Source organism: Alexandromys fortis, unplaced genomic scaffold, assembly GCF_014885135.2.
Source record: "Alexandromys fortis isolate MF-2015 unplaced genomic scaffold, M_Fortis_MF-2015_v1.1 scaffold_8_9099976_23576923, whole genome shotgun sequence".
NCBI lineage: Eukaryota > Metazoa > Chordata > Mammalia > Rodentia > Cricetidae > Alexandromys > Alexandromys fortis.
In genome coordinates, this window is record NW_026067899.1 from 340,727 (window position 1) to 367,368 (window position 26,642).

Genomic DNA, 26,642 nt, shown 5'->3' on the forward strand with positions numbered 1-26,642 from the left:
CAGTGACCCAGTTAGGTCCCCGGCATCCAGTGGTGGCTCAGGACTCTTCTGTCACTCCAGTTCCAGGGGATCTGACTCCCTCTTCTGGCCTCCTTAGGCACCAGGCACGCACGTGGTGCGCAGACATACATGCAGACAAAACACTCACATACGTAAAATAATAAACCGTAGAGGAAAGAGCTTACTTTGACGGCCCAGTGTCTGTGATGAGCCTTGCCCACTCACTGACAAGGGAAACTGGAGAAAAGTGACTTTTCTACCTTGGAAGGCTGAGCACAGCTTCAGGATTACTGCGTATAGTCTGAACACTTTAACATTGCTCTAAAACTTTCTTACAAGAAAACTCACAGGATCTGCCAGGTTACTGTGCTTGCCAACTGCCAGGAAGCAGAACTCTTAGCATTTGCTGAGCTACCAGGTCCCAGATGGCTGAATGGGCACCAGCTGGTAGGAACCAGCTGATTCCTGCTCCTTTCCAGGATCTGCAGCCTGTCCCAGTCACATTCTCTGACACGCTGTCCTATCGCATAGGCTCTGTGACAGCTGCCTGGTCACCGCAGTGGAGAAACAGACACCTCCAGCTAGTGCCTGGGACAGAAAGTACACCTCTGCATTAAAAAGACCCAGACAGTCACTCCAACATTGATAGTTTAGATATTTGAGAAAAATTCGGTTATTAACTTTTTCCTCATTCTTACATGTGAAACTTTGTATGTACGGGTAAAATGCTTTAAAGTCTTTGACACCCATTTGCCATCTCATCTTGCTCTTCGCCCCCTATTTCCTGTTGTCAAGTGCTCTAGACTTCACAGCTTGATTGACGCTTGTGGAGCTTCTTGCTGTCTAGTGCACATTTGTAGGAAAATGTTCGTAATTCATGTAATTGGTTCTCTTGTTTTGCATTTCTTTCTCTTTATCTGCTCATACTTAAGCAATCCACATTTGCATTAGGAAGACAAATATTAAACAATCCAGAAGCAAATAAAAATCAAAGCACGCTTCCTAAAGATGCTTGATTTTTATTATCTTACGACTGTGCGCGTGTGCATGCCTGTGTGCGCGTGTGTGCATGCCTGTGTGTGTGTGCATGCCTGTGTGCATGTGTGTGCATGCCTGTGTGCATGCCTGTGTGCATGTGTGTGCATGCCTGTGTGCATGCCTGTGTGCGCGTGTGTGCATGCACATGGTGCCCACCAGACATAAATACAGGTGAAACCTCCATATACATAGAAAAAATTTTTTAGACCATTGTCAAAAATTGTTTTGATATACACTGCTCAATATAGTATCCACAACCTTACATAGCTGTTTACATTCTTGAAAATTAAAGTTTTCACAAAACACAGGCCAACTTTTGTTTGGGGGCTAGGAATATGGCTCAGTAGATAATATGCGTATCTCACAAGCACAAAGACTGGATCTGGGATCCCTACAGCCCACATACAAGCTGGGCAGGTGTGGCGGCCTGTGCGGTGGCCCTGCCTGTAATCCCAGCCGTAGGTAGACGGCGGCAGGGGATCAGTCAGGGGCCATCTGGCAAACTAACCAGCTGGACTGGGTGAGCTCCAGGTTCAGTAAGAGACCCTGCCTCCATAAGTAAAATAAGGAGGAATCAAAGCCACCCAGTCAAATTCAGGCTTCCGCATGTATGTGTACCCCACACAGTACATTCAAACATGCATAAACACAGGGACGTGTCACATGTACACACGCACTCCCTCCAGAAAGAACGTCTCTCAGGCGATACACTTCTCTGTGCCATTTTTAAGAGGTGTTTATTTTCACAAGCATTACTGGCTTATTTTACCTGTCACCAGGGCCAGGAAGGGTAGCGGCTCTGTAGCGTTTAGAGCACTTCCGTTTCTGTCATGCTCCGAACTGTCATGCTGTCCGTCCTCACTTCCTTTTGGTTTTCCTTTGCTCGTCTTCCGTCGCGCAGCGCTGATACCAGAGTCACAGAACAGACGGCTGAATCATTCCTCCTTTGACACACAGGTGTGGTGCAAAGTCCTCTGCCGGGACCTTCTGTGGCTGTGACCTGGTGAACTGGCTAATTGAAGTGGGCCTTGCCTCTGACCGCGGTGAAGCCGTGATCTACGGAGACAGACTGGTGCAGGGGGGCGTCATCCAACACATCACCAACGAATACGAGTTCCGGGATGAGTATTTGTTTTACAGGTTTCTTCAGAAGAGTCCTGAACAGAGTCCTCCTGCTGTGACCGTAAGCACCCCCCAACAGGAAAGCTATAAAGAAATCGGCCACTCGTCTCCAGCCTCACTTTCCCCTAAGACTTAAATTACAAAGGCAAGAACCCCACGTGGACGCGTACCCTCTAGTCTCACACCTGGGACTTTTAGCTGTGGAATCTGGGACAGGTTACCTTTCTGAGCCTCTGTCGTCTCCCCTGTAAGGGGCACATGCATTCCTACCGTGTCCTGACATGCTATGACCTCATGTGCGGGGAAAAGCACATAGGAAACCGGCCAGAGAAAGCCTGGAGTCAGTCGTTCTGATAACGGGTGCAATGATCGCTTTAGGCACCACTGTTCTAATACTTTAAAATCTCTCCTTCTGCAAATGTTCGCTATAATTTCAAAGTCAGTATTCAACTGGCTGTTATTTTTAAATTGCCAAATTTGGCAGGTTTGCTGCTCTAAAAATGAACCTTAAGACAACTTCACATTTATCAACAACACTTCCCCCAAACAGATTTTTATTTGTTCTAGTAAGAGCTTTTATTTTTCTTTCCACGTCTTTGACAAATACTCCCATTTGAAAATTAAAACTACTGTTTTGTTTTTAAGATATGACCTCATGAAGTCAGGCTGGCCTCGAATTCCCTACGTCACCAAGGATGGCTTTGAATTCCTGATCTTCCTGCCTCTGCCTCCTGAGTTCAGGGCCTCTTGGTGTGTGCACCATGCCTGGCTAATCCCACTATTTTTTAAAGTAATTTTTAAATTTAGTTTTGATAAAATGCCAATTTTAAAGCTTTGTCTTATCTTGTCTTTTCTCTAAAGTACTAATGTGTCCCAATAAGAGAAGAGTAAGAACATTAATATTATCTCTATAATCTTTCAAGCTAAAATTTTAAGCAATCTGAGCATTTTGATTTAAATGTTATCAAAAGTATTGCCATAATGCGTACTACTTCTGGGACTTTCAGAGTATCCTGTTGTAGAAGGAAAATCCGTTTTATTCCTTGAACTGAAAAAGTGTAGTCAGAAATTTAAAATTCTAGCATCCTACCTTTAGTCTTTAATGTGTCCCTGTCTAAAAACACCAGATGTTGCTTAGTCCACTAAAGCCTTTTTAAAAAAAAAAAAATGACATGAATGAGATAGCCCACAAGCAAGAGGAAGTCTTTCTTACAGTGAGATAGCCCACAGGCAAGAGGAAATCTTCCTTATAGTAAGTAAGTAGTAAGTGTAAGTGCTAGATCAAGGCGGCACACTCAGCAGGTTCACAGATGGTGCCGCACCCACGAGAGGGAAGGGCTCTGGTCTCTTCACCCTTAGAAGGGCAAATCCCATTTCAACACCTCTTCTCTCAGGAGACACTCTTCTCCAGGGTCCCCACGCCAGAACATAACACCTTCAGATAAAGCTTTATCTTCAGATAATTTGCACAGCCTTTGAACAACTACTTGATTAATAGATATCAGTGATAGTTTAACTTATTTTAAACATTATTTATCTCATAGTGTTTCATATACAAGAGCCACCTAGAAAATTATTTATGGGGTTGGTGCCCTGACCCTTTTAATGTATAATTAAATATACATTAATTAAGCAAATGCATAATTAAAAAAAACTTGCATGGAAGCCTAGTGTATTTAAAAAGAAATGATACTTAGTTATGTTATGATCATGGAAATAGGATGTTTTAGGCAGAAAAACATCACTCTAAAACTTAGGGGGATAAAAGACACGGCCAACTGTAACTCCCCACGCCTAGGAGTGTGCAGAAACATCTGCTCCAGCAGCCTCTGGTGACACCAGACAGAATCCACACGCCCGCAAGCAACTCGAATTCAAGTGCAGGAGTCTGTTTTGTTTGTGAGCGAACCGCATTAGGTCTGCTCCTTTGTTTGCCCAGATGGAGGGATCTGAAACATTATTTTCCATGGGAGGCTCTAAAAGAAAACCATAGGTCAGAGTGAGTTGCTGTTTCAGAGGACGGAGGCCTTCAAGGGATGTTTCTAGGACTAATTCTAGGATTGAGGATAAGCTAATTATTAGATGGACATATTTGTATGTTCCCTTCTCACTGACAGCACGTTTCTCAATAAAATACTTATTTTAACTGGCACTGTCACCATCTTTTCCTTGGATGATCCAAATAATGCTGACCATACCACCCAAGTCTTGTCTGTAAACTCTGGGTGCTTTCTGAGTGAGTTTCCTGGACTGTCTCATGACCTTCTGGCTCTGCAGGGTTTGGAGCAAGCAGGCTGTCAGTAGACATCTTTATAAGTGGTCAGGAGATGAGTGACACCGGAAGCAGAGTCCAAGATCATAGAGTGCTCTCCAGGAAAAGGTGGCCTTTACATTCCTGCAGTTTTTTATCGAGACAGGTCTCTCTGTGCAGCCCTGACTGTCCTGGAACTTGCTCTGTAGACCAGGCTGGCCTCGAACTCACAGTTCCCACTGCCTCAGCCTCCTGAGTGCTGGGATTAAAGGTGTGGGCCAACATTGCAAAAGTATTTTGTAAAATTCTGTTTAGAATTAGTCAGGCGGTGGTGGCACATGCCTTTAATTCCAACACTCAAAAGGCAGAGTCAGGCAGATCTCTTGAGTTCGAGTCCAGCCTGGACTACAGAGTGAGTTCCAAGACAACCAAGGCTATACAGAGAAACTCTGTCTCAAAAAACCCAGCCAACCAATACTTTTACAAAGAGAAACTCTGCTTCCAAACTTTCACTCTGTATAATTATTTTTAAGGAAATGTATTAGAGATTAATATATAAGCTTATATTTTCATCAAAGATCAAATAAGCCAATTTTATGTAAAATAACTAAGTTTATTATTTTTACTCTTACAACAGATGAAATTTAAGAAAATACTAAAATTTCTAATATACACAAGGCATTAATTACCAACATGAGCGCTCACATCTCAAATATCCTGTTGTATACATACACAATAACAATCTCTATACATCAACTCACATAGCCTTATAATCCTTGAATTTTTCTAGGGTTCAAACTTAGGAGGCTACCAAGTTATACAGATAAATAACTTTAAATTTCTGTAGAAAGGTCTGTATACATTCTTTTCACCAGTATTTGTTCCTTTAATAAGTATTATATAATACCAAAGCATCCAAACATAATATTGAACAATGGGCCTTCATGGAACTTTTTCTGTGAAATAATTAAATGTATGATTAATTTGGATTAATTTTAAATGTATGATTAATATAATTAATGTATAATTAATTAATATAATCCTAAGAAGCTCATTTGCCAGCAAGCTCTAAAGATGAAGAGAACTACTCACGGAAATGGAAGGAGCAAGCAGAGGGAGCAGCCATGGGGCAGGAATGCGCATGTAAGGACCTGAAAGACCACCATCGTTGAAACAAAAATCAATAGCAAACGTGCAGTAATATATAAAAAGGGCAGATGTGTTAAGGATTGAGGCTTTATCCTAAGAACAACGAGCTTTAAGAGTTTTAGACTTGAGCGGTGGGAGGGGCTGGAGAGTGGATCGTGGTTAAGAGTTGCTTGTTGTTCTTGCATAGGACCTGGGTTTGGTGCCCAGCACCCACACGGCGGCTCACAGCCATCTGAAACTCCAGTTGCAGAGGATCTCATACCGTCTGACGACACCAGGCATGTGCCTGGTACACAGACATACATGAAACAAAACACTCATACATATAAAGTAAAAATTTAAAGGCTAAGAAAAAGGGTAGACTCCCAAGTAAAATAAGTAAATCAGAAGCATCTGATTATAGAATGGGCCAAGACCCAGACACCCCATCAAATGTACAAATGGAAATAAGCGTTCAAAATGTACCTCAGCGTCATATACCATTTGGAATTACAAATTCAACTGAAAAAGGAAGTACAAGGTTATAGGATCAATCCCTGTTACCTAAAGAAGTGAAAAACCGTACACTTATTAGAATGGCCAAATCCCCACACACTGACAACTAGCTGGGAAGGAAACAATGGGCTCAAGGGGGCAGAAATGGCAGCATCTGGAAGATGGCTCTACGGTTGCCTCGGCCCTAACCTGAATGGGCTGAACACTCAGAACTTATACAGTCACTTGCACACTTTACTCTCAATTGCCCAAGTCTGGAAACAACCAAGATGCCCTTCAGTGGTGACACACCCACAGAAAGGCAGATTCCACGCTCAGAAGAAATGAGCTATGGCAGCAGAGGCGTGGAGAAAGCTGTGTGGGAGGAGCCAATCTGAAAAGACACGCCTCTAAGACTCCAGCCGCACCGCATTCTGAGAGAGGAAAACTTCCAAGAGAACAGAAAGACAGTTCTGAGGGGATGCGGCATTAGACTTCAGACAGTTTTCTAATTTTTCTAAGGCTGGTTATTATTTGCCTAAAGCACAAAAACTCACTTGACATACTTCCCATTGCTTTTTTTTCAATAAGAAGCTCCGAGCTTTCTTAACTGAGAAAATGCCTGAAGGGCACTATGGAATATAATAAAATAGCCTATGTATCATGTTAATGTTTTGTGCTTTTTGCAACTGAATACTCATTACTGTGACTTTAACAGTCAGAATGTCACTTAGTATTATGAAGAAAAGATCAGATCTCCTTAAAGTACCTTTGTATCCATTTATCAGGGCAATGGGGAAGATTTTTGACCATGTATATATCATTAAGAGCTAATATTTGACTGATAAATTTTAATTTCATCTTTTACACATTGAGAAAAGAGATTAACAGTTTTATCCACGTCAAGATGTTTGCTTTGGAGAACTGATTCCATCTCCTCAAACACTTCTTTTTCCAGCTTCCTCATGTTTTCCAGCATTGTCTTGCTTTTTTCCTAATTAAAATGATAAAAGTAAATACACATACACGAATCTAACAAAATTCCAATCCTCTGACAAGGTTTATTTATTCTGGTTTCTACTTATTTGGTTATTTTTCTATTCTGTAGACACAAAAGTAATAAAAAAAAAAAGAAGAAGAAAAAGAAGAAAAAAGAATGGTTTTCTTTGGGGAAAATCATTGCTCCAGATTCAGGTATCTATTTGTGTGCATTTGTGTACGTGTGTGTGTGTGTGTGTGTGTGTGTGTGTGTGTTGATGTGCTACCACCCTTTGCCTGGAAGTCAGAGGACAGCTTTTAGGAGTTGATTTTTTCTGTTACCATGTAGGTCCTGGAACTGAACCCAAGCCATTAGTCTTGGGGGTAGATGCCTTCACCTGCTGAGCCATTTTAACCAGTCCTAGAGAATTAAGGGTTTTTGTTTGTTTTTCGAGACAGGGTATCTCTGTAGCTTTGGAGCCTGTCCTGGAACTAGCTCTTGTAGACCAGGCTGGTCTTGAACTCACAGAGATCCGCCTGCCTCTGCCTCCCGAGTGCTGGGATTAAAGGCATGCGCCACCACTGCCCGGCAGAGAATTAAGGATTTTTTAAAGGCACACATATGTTGGCTTAGTAAGTAAAGGTCCTTGCCACCAAGCCTGGACCTGAGGTTCTATCCCCAGGACCTATGTAGTCAAGGGTGAGAACCAACTCCTAAAAACTGACTCTGGCTTAACACAGAAAGACAGACGGACAGACAGAGAGACACACTGTAGCATATGTATGCCCATATGCATATTTATATACATACACACAAAAAATTAAAAAGCATTTAAAAACCATATATAACAGAAATAAAATACAGAAAAATGATTTGATATGAGGCAAAGCAGGTGCGTTAAAGAATGAAAACAAATACAACCGACTAAATTAAGATGTTTAGCGTCAGTTAACTGACTTGGAAAGAAGCATGGTGGGTATGGCGGTCTTCACCTGCGGTTCCACTGCTTGGAGACCGAGGCAGGAGACTCAAAAGTGGGAGTCCAACTTGGGCAATACGGTAAGAGCCTATCTTTAATATATATGCTCATTTACATATGTATTAGTTAATATTCATATTTTTGCCTCTTGACTAAAATCAGAAGACTTTCAAAATCAATAAATAAACTAAGGGAAAAGAAACAGCGAAATCACTGAGGAGAAACTGACGGTAAGAGTTCCAGTCTCTCTGGTAATCAAGATGTGCAAATGAAAGGTGTCGCGTTAGTGACTCTCCTTACAGCACAGAAGTAGCTGTTTAAAGAGGCAGACCCCAGCTCTATGACATGTCCCTCAAGTTCCACTATCTTCCGTTTCTTTATAATGTCAACCAATAATGTTCATTAGAGCCTAAACCAGTAGGAGATTTTAAACCAATTCAACTTCGTTTACCAAATACTTAATTCTGTCATAAAGCCTACCTCCTAAAGCAGTTTTATGGGGAAAGGCTGCAAACACGTCAGTGCTATCATTAGCAGTGAAGGATTTATGCCGGTGGATCAATGGACCGGACGGACACTCCAGCATGTATTGCTAAGGAGAATGAAGAAAGCACAAGGGCCAGACGGCCTGTAATCTCAGCGGCTCTGGAGATGAGGCGGGAGGATCAAAACTTCAAGCTCTGCCTAAGTTGTAGAGACTTCAAGACCAGTATGGGCAACTTAATGAGCCCTTATCTTGGAAAGTACAAAGAGGTTGGGGTCACCTTAGTGGTGGAGAGGGACAGATGAGAAACACACAAGATAGCTGATCTTCCTACTGGGATGACTGGATGCCTGCCTTTAGACAGCGTGCCCATTCGCTTTTTAATCTGTCTTTTTTTTTCTCTCTCCAGAGTTGGGAGGAAAGGCTAAGGAGAAGTGAAGAGGTATGGCCTATTATAAAATTATCTTTCAATCTGTTTCAATTTAAATGTGTGTCAATTTCTGGACATGCTATTTCAAGTGATATACTGCTTTTCTATAATGCTTCAAGTTTTAAAATAATGAGCATCTATTATTCTTGTAACAACAACAACAAAAAAAAACTAAGACAAAACACTAGCTGGGCGTGGCAGCACATGCCTTTAATCCCAGCACTTGGGAGGCAGAGGCAGGTGGATCCCTGTGAGTTCAAGGCCAGCCTGGTCTACACCATAAATTCCAGGCTAGTCAGGAAAATACAGTGAGCTCCTGTCTCTTAGCAAAACAATAAACCAAAACCCAAACAAAAAACCCAGCTCATAATTTTACATCTATAAAATCTTAATCACTTTTTCTAGTTGTATTTCGGTTTTGGCACTATGAGGCATTGGGTCTGGGGACTTAGACATGCCAGGTGACCAAAGACCTTAAATCACTTTCAGTTCTGTGTGGGGCCGCAGGAGTCAGGCATCATATAGAAAGACCAGATTAGCTGCCCTTCGGAGACCTTTCTCGTGTGGAGTGTGTACTAAGAAAATTATGCAACTTCCCTGGGTCTCAGAATCTTGACAGAATAATATTATCTTCCTCATAAAGTGGTTGTACTTATATATAATAAGTGTTCTGTAACTGTTAGCTTTTTTTTTAAAGATTTATTTATTTATTATGTATACTGTGTTCAGCCTCCATGTATGCCTACAGGCCAGAAGAGGGCACCAGATCTCATTACAGATGGTTGTGAGCCACCATGTGGTTGCTGGGAATTGAACTCAGAACCTCTGGAAGAGCAGTCAGTGCTCTTAACCTCTGAGCCATCTCTCCAGCCCCACTGTTAGCTTTTGTTATGTTCAGAATTAAAAATTTTTCTAAAAGAGTCTTTGTTTTTTGAGACAGAGTTTCTCTGTGTAGTCCAGGCGGTCCTGAGACTGTCTCTATAGATCAGGCTAGGCCTCAGACTCACGGAGAGCCACCTCCCAAGTGCTGGGATTGAAGGTGTACAACACTGCTATCCGGCCTACAACATACACATTACAGCCAAAGGTCAAACCTAGTCGCTGTTTCTAACCGAGTTCTTTACATTAAGGAAAGAAACCTAATACTCCAAATATGAATTGAATTACACCTTAAACTATCCTTGATGTGACAACAGAGAATATAACCCAACCATACCTTATTGTGACTTATCACTTCCAAGGCCTGTTGATGTTTTTGGTAGAGTGGGTGTCTTCTGTCAGGCTTGACATATGGCTTCCTTGCCAGGGGCCTTTCAAGTTCAAATGTTGGTGACTGCGTATCGAACAGTTGTGAAATATGTGGTACAAATATGAAAGGCTTAAAAACAGACCTAGAAGAAAGGGTTTTTATTGAATTTGCATGTAAAAAAAACCCTAACAATTATTGTGTCTTCCTAGATTTCTTCTAATTGAGGTTTCTAATAATAATGCATATACTCTAATTGGATCCTACCTGTTGTGGAATATTATTTTAAGATGTGTTACATTCATTTAAGCTGTGGGATATTTATTTAATGATGCAAATATGTGTTGCATTCTTTTATATTGCATTTATTTAACTCTGTGAAGCTGTGATACTTGGCCTGCCTAAAACACCTGATTGGTCTAACAAAGAGCTGGACGATCAATAGTTAGGCAGGAGAGGGATAGGTGGGGCTGCCAGGCAGCAAGAATAAATAGGAGAAATCTAGGCTCAAAAGAAACAAAGAAAGAGTTATAGAATAGAGAAAGATAAAAGCCCAGAGGCCAAAAGTAGACAGGATAATTTAAGAAAAGTTGGCTAGAAACAAGTCAAGCTAAGGTCAGGCACTCAATAAGTCTCTGTGTATTTATTTGAAACCTGGGTGACAGGCCCCCAAAGAGCTGGCTGGTGACTCTCTGACTCTGCCTGTACTTCCTGCCTGGCTACTGGCCAATCAGCATTTTATTATACCAATTCAAGTGACAAATCTTTACAGTGCACAGGAGTATTATCCCACAGCCAATCAGGATAACCACATACAAGAACCCGTTAACCTTCTGTAAAAATGAGAACCATTATATACACAGAGAGACTGCAAACTAAAATCCACACAGACAATGCATTATTATAGTTAAAGCCTCAAGAGATGACTCAGTGTAAGACACGTACTCAGTTCCCAACATACTGGGCAGCTCACAACCACCTGCAAATCCAGCTCCAGGGATCCAATGCTTCAGATCTCTACAGTCACCTGCACATTTCTCTCTCTCTCTCTCTCTCTCTCTCTCTCTCTCTCTCTCTCTCACACACACACACACACAAAATGAAAAATTTAGAAAGAAGTAATTGCTTAAACAAATTCATCTACACACTAATGACTGTGCCCTACCCCATGATCTCTTGGTGGTTTGCAGTATTTGGGGGACCTCACCTCTCAGGATGTGGAGTCCCCGTAAAGAAGTGAACGCAAGGCAGGCTGGAATCTCGAGGTAAAACAGAAACCATGCTTGCGGTGCTCAGGAATTCTCCCTTCATATTGATGCCACTTGGTTCATCTCGAAGAATCCCCATCATTGTTTCGAAAGTTATGTTTCCTGAGGAAATAAGTGTAAAACCCATCAAATAATGCATATATTTTATAAACATAAGCTTTTCTCTATTAATAAAATAATACACACTAGTATTGATTCTCTAGCGCCAAAATGGTGGTGGGGGTGAGAGTATGTTCATCACACTACCTCTAAAGTATTACACAGGACGTTGAGTTGTTGGGCTAGGATGTATCTCAGTGTCTAACAGGCACAAAGTCCTGGATTCACTATCTAAAATGAAAGACTGAAAAGTAAGAGAAAGAAAAGGTTCATCCAAAGCATTAGAATGGTCTTTTCTTAACCGCCTTCATCTAAGTTGTTTGGGGGTGCTGATTCATGCCTCGGGGGTGCTGATTCATGCCTTTAAGCAGTGGACTTGCAGTCTAATGCCAGGCACTTATCTCCAGCCAACAGTAAGCCTTTAACCGTCCCACCAACATACTTCTCGTTTATCAGATAAGTCAGCCTCCTGTTACTCAAGAGCCGCAGACTAACAAAATCCCCATTCCAGTAACAGGTAGGAGAGACCTGCTTTCAAGTTGTTTTTAGAGGATTACAAGAGATTCCCCCAAGCGATCCAGCCTACTGTTGCTGCCAGTGATTGCCGCCCAGAAATCGAAGATCAGTCCCTATTGCTGAAGACAACACACAGTTTGGACAAAGGACTCAGCATATTTGAGCTGGAGCTAACTCAAAAGCCTCCTCCCTGAGACGAGCTTTCTTTCATATTACCAGAAGCTACTCTGCAAACGGCTAAGGGAGCAAAGCAATCAGAAGTCTTACCCGGCTACGTGGCAACTGCCTAATTAGACTCAAACCTCCTCAGCAGCAGGGAAATCCTGCTAACTCCACGGCTAGCGAGGCAACAGACGCCAGAGACCCCACTGCCCCCGCTTTCCTAACCCAGCATAAACCCCAACTGCACTCTATACGTGTACCTTTCTATCCACCATAAGTGTAGATTTCAGCAAGAGACCGTTACAGAAAGATACTCAAAATGCAGAGAACAGCAGAATGGGTGATGCGCTGTAGGGTGCCCAGCCACAGCTGATGGAACTACAACACGGCTCTGGTATCCAAGGCGCAGAGAACATCACGAAAGGGGAAGAAAGATTTCAAAGCAGAGGACCAGGAAGCCTACGGTGAGACTGCACCCTCTATCAACAACATGGCTGCCTAAACAAGACCTGAATAATTCCAACAGTTGACCCTGATATAGACGGAGGGAATCTCATGGGGGCCCTATCCCCTAGATAAAGAGCTACAGGTAACTAACGACTGCCAATCTTCCACAGGGATGAGCCCCAGCTGGTTACCCAACAGCAGGTGGGCAGTCCTAGAAACAGATACACGTGGGCAACACTGAAGGAGCTCGGCGGGTTATATTGTTACATACATTTATGTGCAACAACGATTAAAGAAGAGGAGGCCATACACAGGAGGGGCAGGAGACAAATAATAAAATTAAATTTTAGTTAAATTGGAAAAAGGTAAAATATATTTTCTGCCATTAGATACACTAGGATATGTTAGTTGGAAATGTTTAATTATTGTATTAAAGTCGTATTAGTTCTAAAGAAACAAATAATCTTCATTTACCTATGGGCAACTGACGACAGGTTTTTCTTTTTCACGAAACCCTGCGGTAATTGGGGCTGGAAGCATATTTTAATTTTAATATGGTGTGTGTGCTTAGTATACACCCAGTATAACCCCGGCTCTGGGTTAACTCATAGACAATCTAAAAGGTCAGCACGCCCCCCCCCCAATATGGGGATCAAAAAAAAAGTTCACAGCAAGTCTGGATCCAAATTATGACTTCTGATGCTTCAACGAAAAAGGAAATTCTTTCATAGGAAAGAATCTAATGGCCTGCTGTTAAAGATGCCGCGACCAGCCGTTTTATATTAATGGCAATGGGTTTTATGCACATATGCATGCTCTTACCTAGTTCCTTCATAACAGAGCCATGATTTCAAGTTCAAAAAATACCTGGCTGAACTTACAGAAACTTGTTAGCAAAGCTGTGCTGTACCGTTTTCAGTGAATCCTGAATAACACTGGGGAGAAGAGAGGGGTACAGCTACACTCAGCCCTTGATATTAAACTCAACAATAAAGCAAAACCCTACCATTCACACCCATCTATCAGGCACAATGCTTCAGCATCTAGTGAGATTTAAAAATGATTCGGGTCTAAATTCCTCTAAATGGCAAGTTTTAATAAAAAAAAAAAACACAATGTCAGAGCTGTAACACTGTGATAATATAGGTATTATAGAAATGTTTTCAGGATTCAAAACCTACAATTCTTAAAATGAAAGGAGGATTTGCATGGCCACTCGAGCAGGACGGCTGTAAGTAACCCACTAGCAGGCATTGAATAAGTACCGAGCCAGCGGCGGAAGGTGCAGCAAAGTGAACGCAAAGCGCAGGGTGCAATTTCACAGCAATTTAGACTGGTTACTTAAAACACACGTGTGAATATAGATACAATTTGGGTATACATGCAGCACACTTAATAGCCATCAGGTAGGGACGGATGGAAAGAAGGGAAGTAGGCTCTTTTATCTAGAAAAATCATAGCAAATTTTAAACCTAATATCCCAGTGGACAATTTCGTATGGAACTACTGGAAAGACATTTACTCTTTTGACAAAGCGTAGAAAACTGGGTGGATTGCACATCACACTTGACGGGATTGAAGTCTGTGTCGGATGCATCCGTTGCTATATTCACGCGTGCATTTCGGGTCTGTGATTCCATTATCTTACAGTTCAGTACGGCAGTACTTCAGTGTGGTAGCTAATTAATTTTTAACATTAATTATTTTGTTTTTCTTTGCTGGGTCCAGTTACCCTCAACCTTGGGAGTCTTGACATTTTCCTTCTATACTGTTTCTCTGAGACAGTTTCACCATACAGGTCAGGTATGGAACTTGTCTGGGTCTTCCCCCTCAGCTACCAAATGCTGAGTCCTCAAGGCTTGTTCAGGCCTCAGGCCTCAGACCTGGTTCATTCCTTTCCGTTCTGATTATATATTGCTCATCTCCATTCTGTGAGGCTTGGGTGGCTGTGCACTAGCAGGGGTGCACATGTGCACGCAGAGGAGGCCAGAGGTGAACATCAGGTATCTTCCTCTGTTCTGAGACTGATCCAGCTGGACCAGCTAGCCGCTGAGCCCCAAAACCTCCACCACTGGGATTATAGGCACATACTGCCACATCCGTTTTTCATGTGGGTGCCGGGGATCTCAATCCGTGCCCTCGTGAATTTGCCAAGCACTTTACCAACAAGGGGGGGGGTTGTTAAATATTTGTAAAATGTCAAACTTACACTGAAAAACTTCATAGGAAACCTTAAATTAGAAGACATTCTTTTGGATATTAAAGTACCCTAAGATAATAAATACCCTGAAAAGAAAGTTAAGTTGTTCCAAGAATGTTCTGCCACAAACTATTTTGCCATACCAAATAGCTAACATAAGGTTAATTGATTTAATGAATATCTAAAGGCAAATGCCAATCACTGATCCATCTCTCAGTAATTGCTTCCTGACTACTTATAGACATATTTTATACAGGTTGGGTATGGTGGTCCAGGCCTTTAATGCCAGCACTTGGGAGAAAGAGGCAGACGGATCTCTGTGAGGTCCAGGCTAGCCCAGTCTACAGACCAACTTCTAGAGCAGCTGGAAATACACAGTGAGACCCCACCTCAAAAAAAAATCATTATTACTATTCTCCAAGTGAATAAAGTAGATCAGTTACATATTCTCATTACAATCACCCTTTTGGAATCACCTGCACTCAGTAATCTAAATTAAAAGCACTTTGCTGAAATTACTTGGTAACAAGTAAAGAAAGGTATATTGGAAGTTCTTTTGGTTTTTGTTTCGTTTTGTTTTTGGAGACAGAGTCTCATTGTGTAGCCCTAGTTGGCCTGAAACTCAGACCAGATTGTTGTCAAAAGCAGAGATCCTCGGTTTCTCTCTGTCTCTCAGCACTAAGCTTAAAAGATTGCACAACCATGCCTCACTAGAGGTTATTTTTTAAGAGTCAGTAGTAATCCAAAATAAAAACGGGGGAAAAAATAACATAATAAATAAGCAATTTATAGAAAATCACAATTTTTTGATAAATATAAAAGTGTCTAATATCATTAATAAATGATATCTCTAATCATTTATTAGAGATAATATGCTAATTTTGCCTGTAAATTTGCGTGAGTAGAAAAAAGTAATGTTCTAAATTGATAAGCATATTAGAAATTGGCATTCAAATATTGCTGGTGGAAATCCGAATTAATGAAGATTTCTGACTTTCCCACCAGGTTTCAAGTCTTAAAATGTATATGGTCAATGAATAAATACATAATGCGCATAGATTTCCAACCTCACGGTCTTCCTGCAAAAACTCATTCCAGGGCAGGGCGATGGTGGTGCACGCCTTTAATCCCAGCACTCGGGAGGCAGAGGCAGGCGGATCTCTGTGAGTTCGATACCAGCCTGGTCTACAGAGCTAGTTCCAGGACAGGCTCCAAAGCCACAGAGAAACCCTGTCTCGAAAAACCAAAAAAAAAGAAAACTCATTCCAGGATGGAAACCACAGTGTAATATAAACAAGCTACAAACAGGCTACATAATTTCCAGTAATGAAAAATTAAATCCGACTTTAAAAACAGGGTTGGCTAAAGTCTGATTCAGGCAGTCTTAACTAGATAGACCACAGTGAATGAACTGTTTGGAAAGCATTAGGAGGCATTTGGAGTGGGCACTGAGGTTTCAAATGCCCACACCACTCCCAGTCTCTCTCTGTTTCCTACCTGGGGATTAGGATGTAAAGCTCAGCTACTTCTCCAGCATCACACCTGCCTGCATGCCACCTCACTGCCCACCATGATGACTGTGGACTGACCCCTCTGAAACTGTAAGCCAGTCCCCAGTTAAATGCTTTCTTCTGTAAGAATTGGCTTGGTCATGGTTTCTGCACAGCCACAGAACGCTGACTGAGACACATGGGCTGGAGAAATGGCTCTCTGGGAAAGTACTTGTTGCAAGCTTTGAGTTTGGATCCCCAGCACCCAGATCAAAGCCAGGGGTGGCAGCTCACACCGGTAACCGCAGCTCTCAGGAGTTTTCTGGCCAGCCAGCCTAGCTAAAAAGGGAAGCTCCAGGTTCAATGAGAGACTTTGAAACAGCCACTGAAAAAGACATTAAACATCAAACCTCAGGCCTCCGAACGCACAACCATGGGTCTGCACACCTGAACACAGATGTGAGCATATAGAAAGCCACACACAAGCAAAATAAGACAAAACATATAAACAAACAGAAATACTACCGTTAAAACTAATTAAGTAGCAGTATGGCCAGGTGTGATGGCCCAGCACTCAGAAGACGGAGACACACAGATCTCTGTGAGTTCCAAGATCAGTCTGGTCTATAGAGTGAATACTAGGCCAGTCAGAAATGTATAGTGAAATCCTGGTTCAAATAGTTTTTTTAAAAGAAAAATGTGGGGGCTGAAAAGAAGGCTCAGAGGTTAAGAGCACTGATTATTCTTCCAGAAGTCCCGAGTTCAATTCCCAGCAACCACATGGTGGCTCACAACCATCTGTAATGAAATCTGGTGCCCTCTTCTGGCCTGCAGGAACACATGGAGACAGAACACTGTAAACAAAATAAATAAACAAATAAAACTTTAAAAAAGAAAAAAGAAAAATGTTTCTGAGGATTAAGAATCTGAACTTGACCCTCAGAAAGAATCAGTGCGTTCTCACAACGGTTTACTACTTCACACATATCAAAAAATAGCTTACATTATCCTGATGCTGTTTTATTCAAACTATTTTTTATTAAGTATAAGATTATATCTTCATAAAATTCATTTTTTCATTATTTAAATGCTAAAGTTACCTTTGTGCTTATTCAGAAGCTTGTAGCCCTGACAGTATCTGCTTGGTGACGTCATCATTGAAGCTGTGTCGATATAAGAGTATGCTGCAGCAAAATCAAAGTCCTCCCGGCCATCCCACCAGCCTTTCTGCTTAGCATAGTTCCTCATGTCCGGATGCTCCCGGTCGATCCTGGTTGTTATGGAGAGCTGATTGGAAATATTACGAACTCCTGTTTCGAAGGATGGGAAGGAGAAAAAAAGTTACCTTGAACAGGAAGAATCTCTCTCTACATTATGATTTTTAAATCGCTGTTTAGACGTAATGTAAGTTTTCTGCCATGGACATCTCCTGCATGGTCTAAACAATTAAATTTTAAAATGAAACTTTGAGGTCACTGTAGACTCGGATGCAGTTATGTGAAGTAAGCCGGAGAGACTATACACTCATTATGGTTCCAGTTCCACTCACCACATTTTATAAAAGTATAGAAGAAGATCATAACCAGAACATTGGTATTGATAATGTCAAGAAAAAGAATATTTATACCCTGTTACTCTTTCATATCAAAGCCATGAATCTCCTAATTCTAATAATTCATTAACTCTGGGCACTTAGTACTTTTTTACTCTAATATAACTCAGTGTCATATATTACATAGGGGCAGGTAACGTAGCCCAGTGGGTAAAGACACTTGCCACAAGCCTGACCATCTGAATCCAAACCCCAGAGCCCACATGCTGGAAACAGGCAACTAATTCTCAAAAGGTGTCCTCTGACCTCCACACATGTGTCATAGCATCCATGTCCACATACACACAAATAACATTTTTAAAGAATGTTACCTAAGTGAAATATACAGTGAATAGCCTTATGTTTTTTTTAATTATTAAACTTTTTTAATGTACATTTGCTTTCTTGTGTGTATGTGCACACAGGCACCCTTTACCCTGTGCTCTGGGGATCAAACTCAGGTTGTCAGGGCTGGCGGCAAGCACCCTTACTTGCTGGGCCATCTTGCTGCCCTGCCTTTTGGTCTTTCTACCTCAGGATAATTCAACTCAACACGCTATCAACACTTCACCATTTCCTTATTACTAGTAGTATCTCACGGTATGACGTGTGACACTTTGTTTAGCAGTTCAACACACACATAGACTACGCAATGGCCAGAAGGATGTATCACGTCTGTGCTGTGGATACTCAAAAGGACCATCTAGTTCTTGAGATCATACAGTAAGAGAAAGAGAAGGCAGCAGCAAGGTGATCTCAGCAGGCTAATCAGACCCGGGAAGACGCTCGTTATCCATGGCTAGGTAAGGCCGTTTTCAATACTATACATTCCTTTGTCTTTCCATAGCATGTTTAATAAAAGAAAAAGTGGTCAATGATATAATCAGTTCAGTTAGCATTATTATTTATAATAATTAAATACATTAAATATAATTTTATATATTTTATTAAAGCATAGAAAATGCCAAACATAAAAATATACAAACTACTTTTGAAGTCCATGAAAATAACTGGCAATGGCCTATTTTGAAAAAGAACAGACTGATCTTCCACAGCAGGCTTCTTCCTGAAGTCTTTCTGGACGCCTCAGGAAGTTCACAGTGACTTTTCCTTTCTTTCATGTTCACAGCGCCCATGGATCAACATCATCTACTCAATTAACTAGTTACCTAACTGATTAATTGAGGCAGATTACCTAGAGCCGAGGCTGGACTCAAAGTATGTATGAAGTAGACAATCATCTATTTTTTTGTTTGTTTGTTTTACTTTTTCCAGACAGGGTTTCTCTGTGTTGCCCTGGTTATCCTAGAACTTGCTGTGTAGACCAGGCTGGCTTTGAACTTGGAGGTCTGCTTGCCTCTGCCTCCTGAGGGCTGAAGTTAAAGGTGTGCACCACCACCTCAGAGTGGCAGTGATCTTGAACTTCTGAGCCCCCTACCTCTATGCCTCCCAGATGTTGGGATTACAGGAATGGGCTACCATTCTCAGCTTTGTGCAATGCTGGTGATTAACCAGGACTTGCTTTATGCCAGACAAGCACAATACAACTGAGCTAACCTCCATTTAGTATTTTTACATGCGGCTCTCATCTCTTCTGTCAAACTAGGAAATCAATACAGAAGCACACAAGAAGCATGCGACTATGTCCTCTATCCACAAAACAGCGCACTGAGAATGGGGTGAAGAGACTTCCCCTCGCTGCTTTAAGTTGCTTTCCATCTCTGGATTTCTTCCCTTGAAATGAAGAGAACTGGCTGCAGGGAGAGCTTAATGGGTTATCTGAATTCATATCCCCAGGGCTCATGTAAAGTTGAGGGCGGTAGCAGTGTTTTTTATCCCAGAGTTTCTGTGGTGATACGGAAGATAATATAGGAAAATCACCAGATCACATGGATCAGCTAGCCAGGCATGCGCAGGAGCAGCAAATAATAGGGACCCTACCACAAGAGGACACTGAGTCACCAGAGGTTGTCCTCTGACCTTCACTTGTACAGAGTGGCCATGTGTACCCGCCCCACACACATAGAGACATGTATGCATATCACACACACACACACACACACACACACACACACACACAGAAATAAGAGGAATATCTGAGCACAAATAAATCATGGGGACAATCAGCTCCAAAGCCATCAGACTGCACTGATACAGTCAAGGGCATCATTTTGTCTTACTGCTGTGTCCATACACTCTAAACACTGGCCCAGAGTCACCCATGCCCAGACCAACCCCCTCCTCTTTACCTCTGTATTTACATATGGTACAGTTCTGGAATTCAGTCCAAAGTTAGAAAAGTAGTTGTTAAAAAGAGAAAAAAACAAACAAACAAAAAAAAAAACACTACAAACAGCCAAAAGCTGCTGCGTAGACAATGCTGCGTGCTTATTTTTTTGTAAGACTTCTCATCATAGTTCTCTCTCCCTTTATGTTCTTCCTAATTTTAACTTTGCTCTGCGGTTTATCCTTTAATGCAACGGATTATAATTCTTGAAAAGCAAATAAATGCTTTAGCTACGGTTAAAGATCTATTTTATTAATTATATAAACCAAATTGCAAAGTTGTTCATACCTTGGACTTTCTCTGCTGCCCAGTACTTCCCTGACGTCTCCAGAATCCAAGCTTCATTCCTATCCGCTATCAGGAAACTGTTGTAATAGCTAAATTCTTCACCCTCTGCACAATTTCCACCTTGGCCATATTTTTCTAATAAGTCGACAATGACATCGAGAGCTTTTTCAGCTGTATCAGCTCTTTCAAGGCCAAGTCTAAAATAAAAATATTAAGGATCTCAAATTAAAAACAATTTCCTTTATTCATCTTAACTTCATGTTCAAGAAACGCCATGTTTGCTACATTCAATGTTAAAAAAAAAGAACAAGTTAATATGTAAAGTAAAACCTTTAAAGTCACACTTTTGAAGGCAGTTTGGGACAGTGAAAACATTTTTGGAGTCAACTTTCATCTCAGTAACTTATTGCAAAGCTATTTTATGTCTAAGACTGATATGTCTCTATAAAGTGAAGGGATTAGTCAACCATGTAATAAAGCAATTCAGGCATTTCTGATTAATTATAACTTCTAATTTTGGCTCCTCACCAATTTATGATGTGCATAGGTGTGCATAAGTGTCAGCAGGTGTTTGTGTAGTGCATATACATGTTTACGTGGGTGTGTGCCTAGGGTATGCATTCATGCAAGCATGCACTGAGAAGCCAGACTAGGGTATGCATTCATGCAAACATGCACCGAGAAACCAGACTAGGGTATGCATTCATGCAAGCATGCACCGAGAAGCCAGACTAGGGTATGCATTCATGCAAGCATGCACTGAGAAGCCAGAGGCTGATGTCCGACAGTTTTCTCAATTGCATTCCACTTTATTTTATGAGGCAGGGCTTCTCAGTGAACTGGAATTTACCAATGAAGCTAGACTAGCAACCCAGCAAGCCCAGGAATCTGCCTGCTTCTGCTTCTCCAGTGCAGGATTACAGGTGCACATAAGTGCCAGAGATCAAACTGAGGTCCTCACGCTTCTTCAGTAAACAGTGTATGGATTGAGCCATCCACCCTAGATGGATTAGTGATATTTAAGAGTCGTGAAATTGCATGCTGGTGTGAAAATACATGTGACTGGTATTCAGTTATTTCTTACATAATCTGTTGCTGTGGATACTGTAAAGATTTGTCACTCATATTGGTTTAATAAAATGCTGATCAGCCAGTAGCCAGGAGGGAAGAATAGGAGGGGAAGCCAGACAAGGAGAATTCTGGGAAGAGGAAAGGCAGAGAGTCAGTCACCAGCCAGATGCAGAGGAAGCAAGAATGCTGCACTGAGAAAAGGTACCAAGCTAAACACAGACAAGAATTATGGGTTGATTTAAGTTATAAGAACTAGCTAATGATAAGCCTGAGATAATAGGCCAAACAGCTTGTAATTAATATAAGCCTCTGTGTGTTTCTCTGGGACTGAATGGCCGCAGGGCTGGGCGGGACAGAAACTACATTCTATAGTAAGGAAGCAGCATACTAGTTACCTGACAAGATCCATGCCCAAAAGTGCTTCCTCCTTAGAAATGGCCTCTCTTCCCCATACAGCTTCATTCCCAATGCAGACTCCATGCTCATTGGCTCCCATTTCTGCCCCCCACAACCAAGCTGGGCGACTAAGGACAACAGCATATGTTTCAGGCACCTGGTCAATTTCTATGTAAGTACACTGTTAAAAAGAAAAAAAAAAGGCATGTAACTATGAAATCCAAAGTGGAGAGTTACCAAATTCCAGAATTTAAAACACCGTTGGGAAGACATGATCGCGATGAAGGTGGATGAAATGGAACCACGTTGAAATTTTCAATAATAAAAGCACTAACTTCAAAATTCATTCAGAATCGACTCTAAAGCATTTATTGCTTAAATACTTTCTGGGTATGTCCTTTATAATACATCCTGCTAAGGCAAGTCGGTTACAAAGATACAGGAACACGAAGCTTCCTTTAAGAAACAGAGACTTCTCCATCAACTGAGATCAAACAAACCCTGAGTATGAAGGACAGGAAGAGCGTGAACAGCGTTGCCCTGGCAGCTCAGAAGTGATAGTTATTAATCTTCAAACCGGTTCACGGAGAGTAATTAAGATGAGCTGAAGATTAAGAAAGCGGTTCTCAAGTTCATGGTTCTAGTACGTCCTGACCGGTGATCTTCGCACTCATAGGTACCTGAGACCCTTAGGTAGGGAGGATGTCGTGTGGAAGAGACCCAGGAGGACTCCTCACAGCGGTGGGAAGCTGTCTTACATGATGGGGTAGATCTAAACACGCTTGTATGGAATAGGAACGATGTCCCAGGGGGACCAACATTTACAGCAAAAGAAAACTACAGCCTAGGATACAAAAAGCCTTCTAGTTAAGGCCTAATAGTGCTAGAACATCAGGGACCCAGAAAGTTCATAACAACAGAAGATAATATAAACCTTTGAGTTCCACGTAAATAGACTGTTTAAATAAAAAAAATTAAAGGCAATATTATTTAATGTGCATGTAGGAGGTGAGGGGAATACATAAAATGCATGTTGATGGTATTATCAGACACCTAATAAACTTTTTTTTGATGGACTACAAAACATATTTATAGGGCTGAGAATGTGGCTCAATTGGCAGGTCATGTGTCTAACATAGAAGAGGCCCTTGGTTTGATCCTCAGCACCATAGGACAAAAACAAAAAAAAACCTGTTATTTATAAAATCTGAAATATTTTTTTCTTATTCTATACTGAGAAGAATCCTTTTGATCTGTCAGCTGAAGCCCCAGCTCTAACTAAATCATTCTTTTTTTTTTTAATTTATTTTGTTGTATGAATGTTTGCTTGCATGCATTTCTATGCATATGTGTGCCTGTTGCCCACAGAGGTCAGAAGAGAGCATCAGATACTATGAAACTGGAGTTATGTTAGGGATGGATGTGGCCCGGGTCCTCTGCGAGAACAGCAAGTGCTCTTAAGCACTGAGCCAACACGCCAATCCCACTCTGTAAGCCCTAATTTAATCTAGATGTTCCTTCTCTGCCGCCGCAGACTGCTACTCTCCCCTAAGGCCAGCATTTAAGCTGCCCGACTTTTCCGTGCCCTTAGTGCATCCGTCATCCACTCGCCACTCTCAGCCTAAGGTCGCGTCCAGGTTTTAATAGCTGACTTGAAATCCCTCATCACAACCAACACATACAACATATAAAAAGCATTCAGATATCCAATCAGAGAGATAATGATATTTATTATTTTAGCAGCTTCTTCTAAATTATTGAAATAAAGAGGCCAGAACTCTATTTTCGATTCAAACCTTTTCTAAACTTAAATTCTTGAATTTTTAACGTCAGTGGTCGCTAGGGAGAGAAGGAACCATTTACGGGTCTGGAGAATCGGCTCAGTGGTTAAGAGCACCTGCGGTTCTTGTAACTGAACCAGGGCTCAGTTCCTGGCACCCACAGGGCATCTCACAGCTCCCCATAGTTACAAGGGATACTACACCCTCTTCTGACCTCTATGGGCACTAGGCACACCAACATACATACAGGTAAAATATTCATACACATAAAATAAAATTTTTTAAAAAAAGGAGTATTCATTATTGATGTGTTTAAAGATAGATATTGCTAACACAACATATTTTTTTTAACCTACCTTAAGACGTTTGCTTAAATCATTGTGCACTGCAGCTGGGAAGTAAATTACTTCTTGTACTTCGTCGAAGAGTCTGTCTGAATTTTTCCCAAAAATGACCCTATTACCAGCTGTGGCTGGAGGTAAGGCCACAAAAGTGTCACAGGAATAGGGCTCCATCTCTTTAAGAAAAAAAAAAAGGCATAATAAAGAGGTTTCAAAATAAAAAGAGCAAACATTTTTAAGCACACATAAAGCAAAGAGCTTTTCTCTACAACCGAGGGATAAACCTAAGACGGGGTACATAGCAGAGTTTTCAATATCATATTACTTTTGTGCATTCCAGGGCAGCCAGGGTTATATATTAAGACCTGTCTTAAAGAAACAATGGACTATAAAAATTAGAATATGATTTAGGAATTAACCGTTTGCTACTACAATACAATGGCAACGAGAACCACTTTCTCCTATTGCACAGGTCAAATGTTTATAGAGGTTTCTTCTGCAAACCTCTCTCCTGAATTTTCCCAATTCTTTTTACTCTGCCCATAGCTACTACACGTGCTTTAGTCTGTGGTATCAGTGTTTGCATGAGGCCCTTTACTAGACGTGTTTATCTACGGGAAATCATGTAAGGCTGGGCATAGTGGGGCACACACCTTTAATCCTAGCACTTGGGAGGCAGAAGCAGGAGGATCCCTGTGAGTCTGAGGTCAGCCTGGTCTACCAAGTGAGTTCCAGGACAGCCAGGCTGTTACACAGAGAAAGCCCATCTGGAAAAACCAGAAAACAGACAAATAAACAAAGTCACTACTGTTAAGGTTTCCGGGTGGAAGTTAATAAATCCCAGTAGTAGGACTAACATACAAATTGTCTTCATTTGTGACGGGGAAAATCTTAAATCCTCACTTTTAGAACAATTCAAGATCTTACATTTTCATTTTGCTTTCAGAACCTAGTTTCAGTTTCCTTTTATTTTAAATTTCTTAAGATTTGTCTTTACTATTCATGTGTATGGATTATGTGTCTGTCTGCCGTAAGTATGGGGGTGCCCAAGAAGGTCAGAAACGGGCCTTAAGCCCCCTGAAGTTGGAGTTAGGGAAGGTCGCGAAGCATCTCAAGCCTGTGTTGGGAACTGAACTCAGGTCTTCAGGAAAAGCGGCGAGCTACCTTTCCAGTCCAGTTTCCTTCTTTTATAAGAACCAAATCTTAGCATAGTTTTATACACGAGCATTCTAACCTCTTTAAAACAGAATAAAAATATGATAGCTATAAATAAAATAAATATGAATTAATAAATGTTTTACTGAAAGGAAAACGAAGCAGGGTATGGTAGCACACTTCTAATCTTAGCACTGGACAGGATGAACTAGAGTTTGAAGCTAGCCTGTGCTACCATAATTCAAGAACATAGCGAAACCCCGCTTCAAAACAAACAAGATGACTCAAGAAACAAGTTCACCATGGAACACATTTTAAAATAAGGGTTCTTCTGTTCTCAAAGATGGGAAGAAGTGATCACTGCTTTTTTCTTGTGTCTCCTCTCTGCAAGTTTTGATCTCCTACCTACAGGGCTCCAAAGTTAGCTAGCCCAATACATAACTTAGTCAGGCTATTAATTCTCTTCCTCTTTTTTTCCAGGTTCATCAGTAAAATAAAACACCATCTAGTACTGCTGTTTTAAGGCTTGATTCAGTATGACCCTGAAGGTGAAAGTTCGGCTAGGAGGCGCATGCCTGTGATTGAAGTTTGAGAGTTACATAGTCCGTGTCACAAATAAAACAATTCAAAAACCTGCAACACACTCGACCCTCAAACAAAAGCTGTCGCCTGTTTTAATCTGGCTTATTCTTATCCTTGCTAGAGGCCAGTGGACTAACAGCCATACCCACACCAAACCCTAGGACGATCAAGTCCCAGTGAGTGACGCACTAACTGGGATAGCGGCAGCAACTAAAAACAGCACCGGGGAGGAAAGCCCTTGGCCCTAACGTGTTGTCATCATTCACGGTGTTTGTTGAATATCTTTCTGCATAGCTGGAAATAACCGAAGGAAGCCGCGTATAGTGGCTCACGCTTTTATTCGCAGCTCTCGGGAGGCAAAGGCAGGAAGATCTGTGAATTCAAAGACAGCCAACACTAGAGAGATTCTGTCCATAACAACTAGAAGGGAAGAGCCTCGGTCTCTAAGAGTCTATCCCAATGCTTTCGACAACACCAATCCTTTGGGTCTCACAAACGTCCTACAGCGCGAGGTTTACTGTCTCGTCTCCGTTAACTACATGAGAACTGCGCTGCAAAAGCAAACAAAAAAGTTTTTGCAACTGGAGCCGGCGTTGCCAGAAAGTGCTGGGCTCGAACTTCAAGACCTCGCCCACTCCCGATGCCGGCGCTCGGAGCGAGGCCCGCGCAGCAGAGGCCACAGCTGCCCGCGACCCCGCCATCAGCGAATGGCGCGCAGAGCCGGCTCCCGAGCTTACCTCCGCTGCGCACGCGCGGACGCCGAGTACGCACCCGCAGCCACCAAGGCAATCACCGGAAACGGAGGGGCAGGGCCAG

General features: G+C 41.7%; 2 protein-coding genes across 5 annotated transcripts in view; one reads left to right on the forward strand and one right to left on the reverse strand.

Moving 5' to 3' along the window:
• The window catches only part of Gpr155 (G protein-coupled receptor 155), a 40,686-nt gene extending 34,963 nt beyond the window's left edge, over positions 1-5,723 (forward strand). For both annotated transcript variants that reach the window (XM_050121492.1, XM_050121499.1), the window contains exon 17: positions 1,996-5,723. In XM_050121492.1, the coding sequence (XP_049977449.1) occupies positions 1,996-2,296 (301 nt within the window). In that variant the 3' untranslated portion in view covers positions 2,297-5,723. The remainder of the gene's footprint in view (positions 1-1,995) is intronic.
• Scrn3 (secernin 3) lies at positions 3,321-26,638 on the reverse strand. Of its 3 annotated transcripts, XM_050121522.1 has the most exons (9): positions 26,564-26,614; positions 24,743-24,856; positions 24,105-24,265; positions 21,967-22,148; positions 20,501-20,697; positions 17,435-17,644; positions 11,360-11,522; positions 10,123-10,297; positions 3,321-7,028 (listed from the first exon to the last, which is right to left on the reverse strand). In XM_050121522.1, exons 3-9 carry the CDS (start codon positions 24,261-24,263, stop codon positions 6,858-6,860), a joined length of 1,257 nt encoding a protein of 418 aa, XP_049977479.1. In that variant the 5' UTR covers positions 24,264-24,265; positions 24,743-24,856; positions 26,564-26,614; the 3' UTR covers positions 3,321-6,857. The 3 variants fall into 3 exon arrangements, with proteins under 3 accessions (XP_049977479.1, XP_049977487.1, XP_049977470.1); XM_050121530.1 differs by lacking the exon at positions 24,743-24,856 and having other exon boundaries at positions 3,321-5,562; positions 26,564-26,638; XM_050121513.1 differs by lacking the exon at positions 24,743-24,856 and having other exon boundaries at positions 26,564-26,638.
• Positions 26,639-26,642: the final 4 nt, after the last annotated feature.

What these genes read in the sequence shown, in the direction of transcription:
- Scrn3 (XM_050121513.1), bottom strand. Translation starts at nt 24,263, where the DNA reads ATGGAGCCCTATTCCTGTGACACTTTTGTGGCCTTACCTCCAGCCACA. An exon ending in ATTTAAGCAAACGTCTTAAG is followed by an intron (nt 22,149 to 24,104) that starts GTAGGTTAAAAA and finishes TCTTTTTAACAG; the next exon opens with TGTACTTACATAGAAATTGA. An exon ending in AAGTGATAAGTCACAATAAG is followed by an intron (nt 7,029 to 10,122) that starts GTATGGTTGGGT and finishes CATTTTAATTAG; the next exon opens with GAAAAAAGCAAGACAATGCT.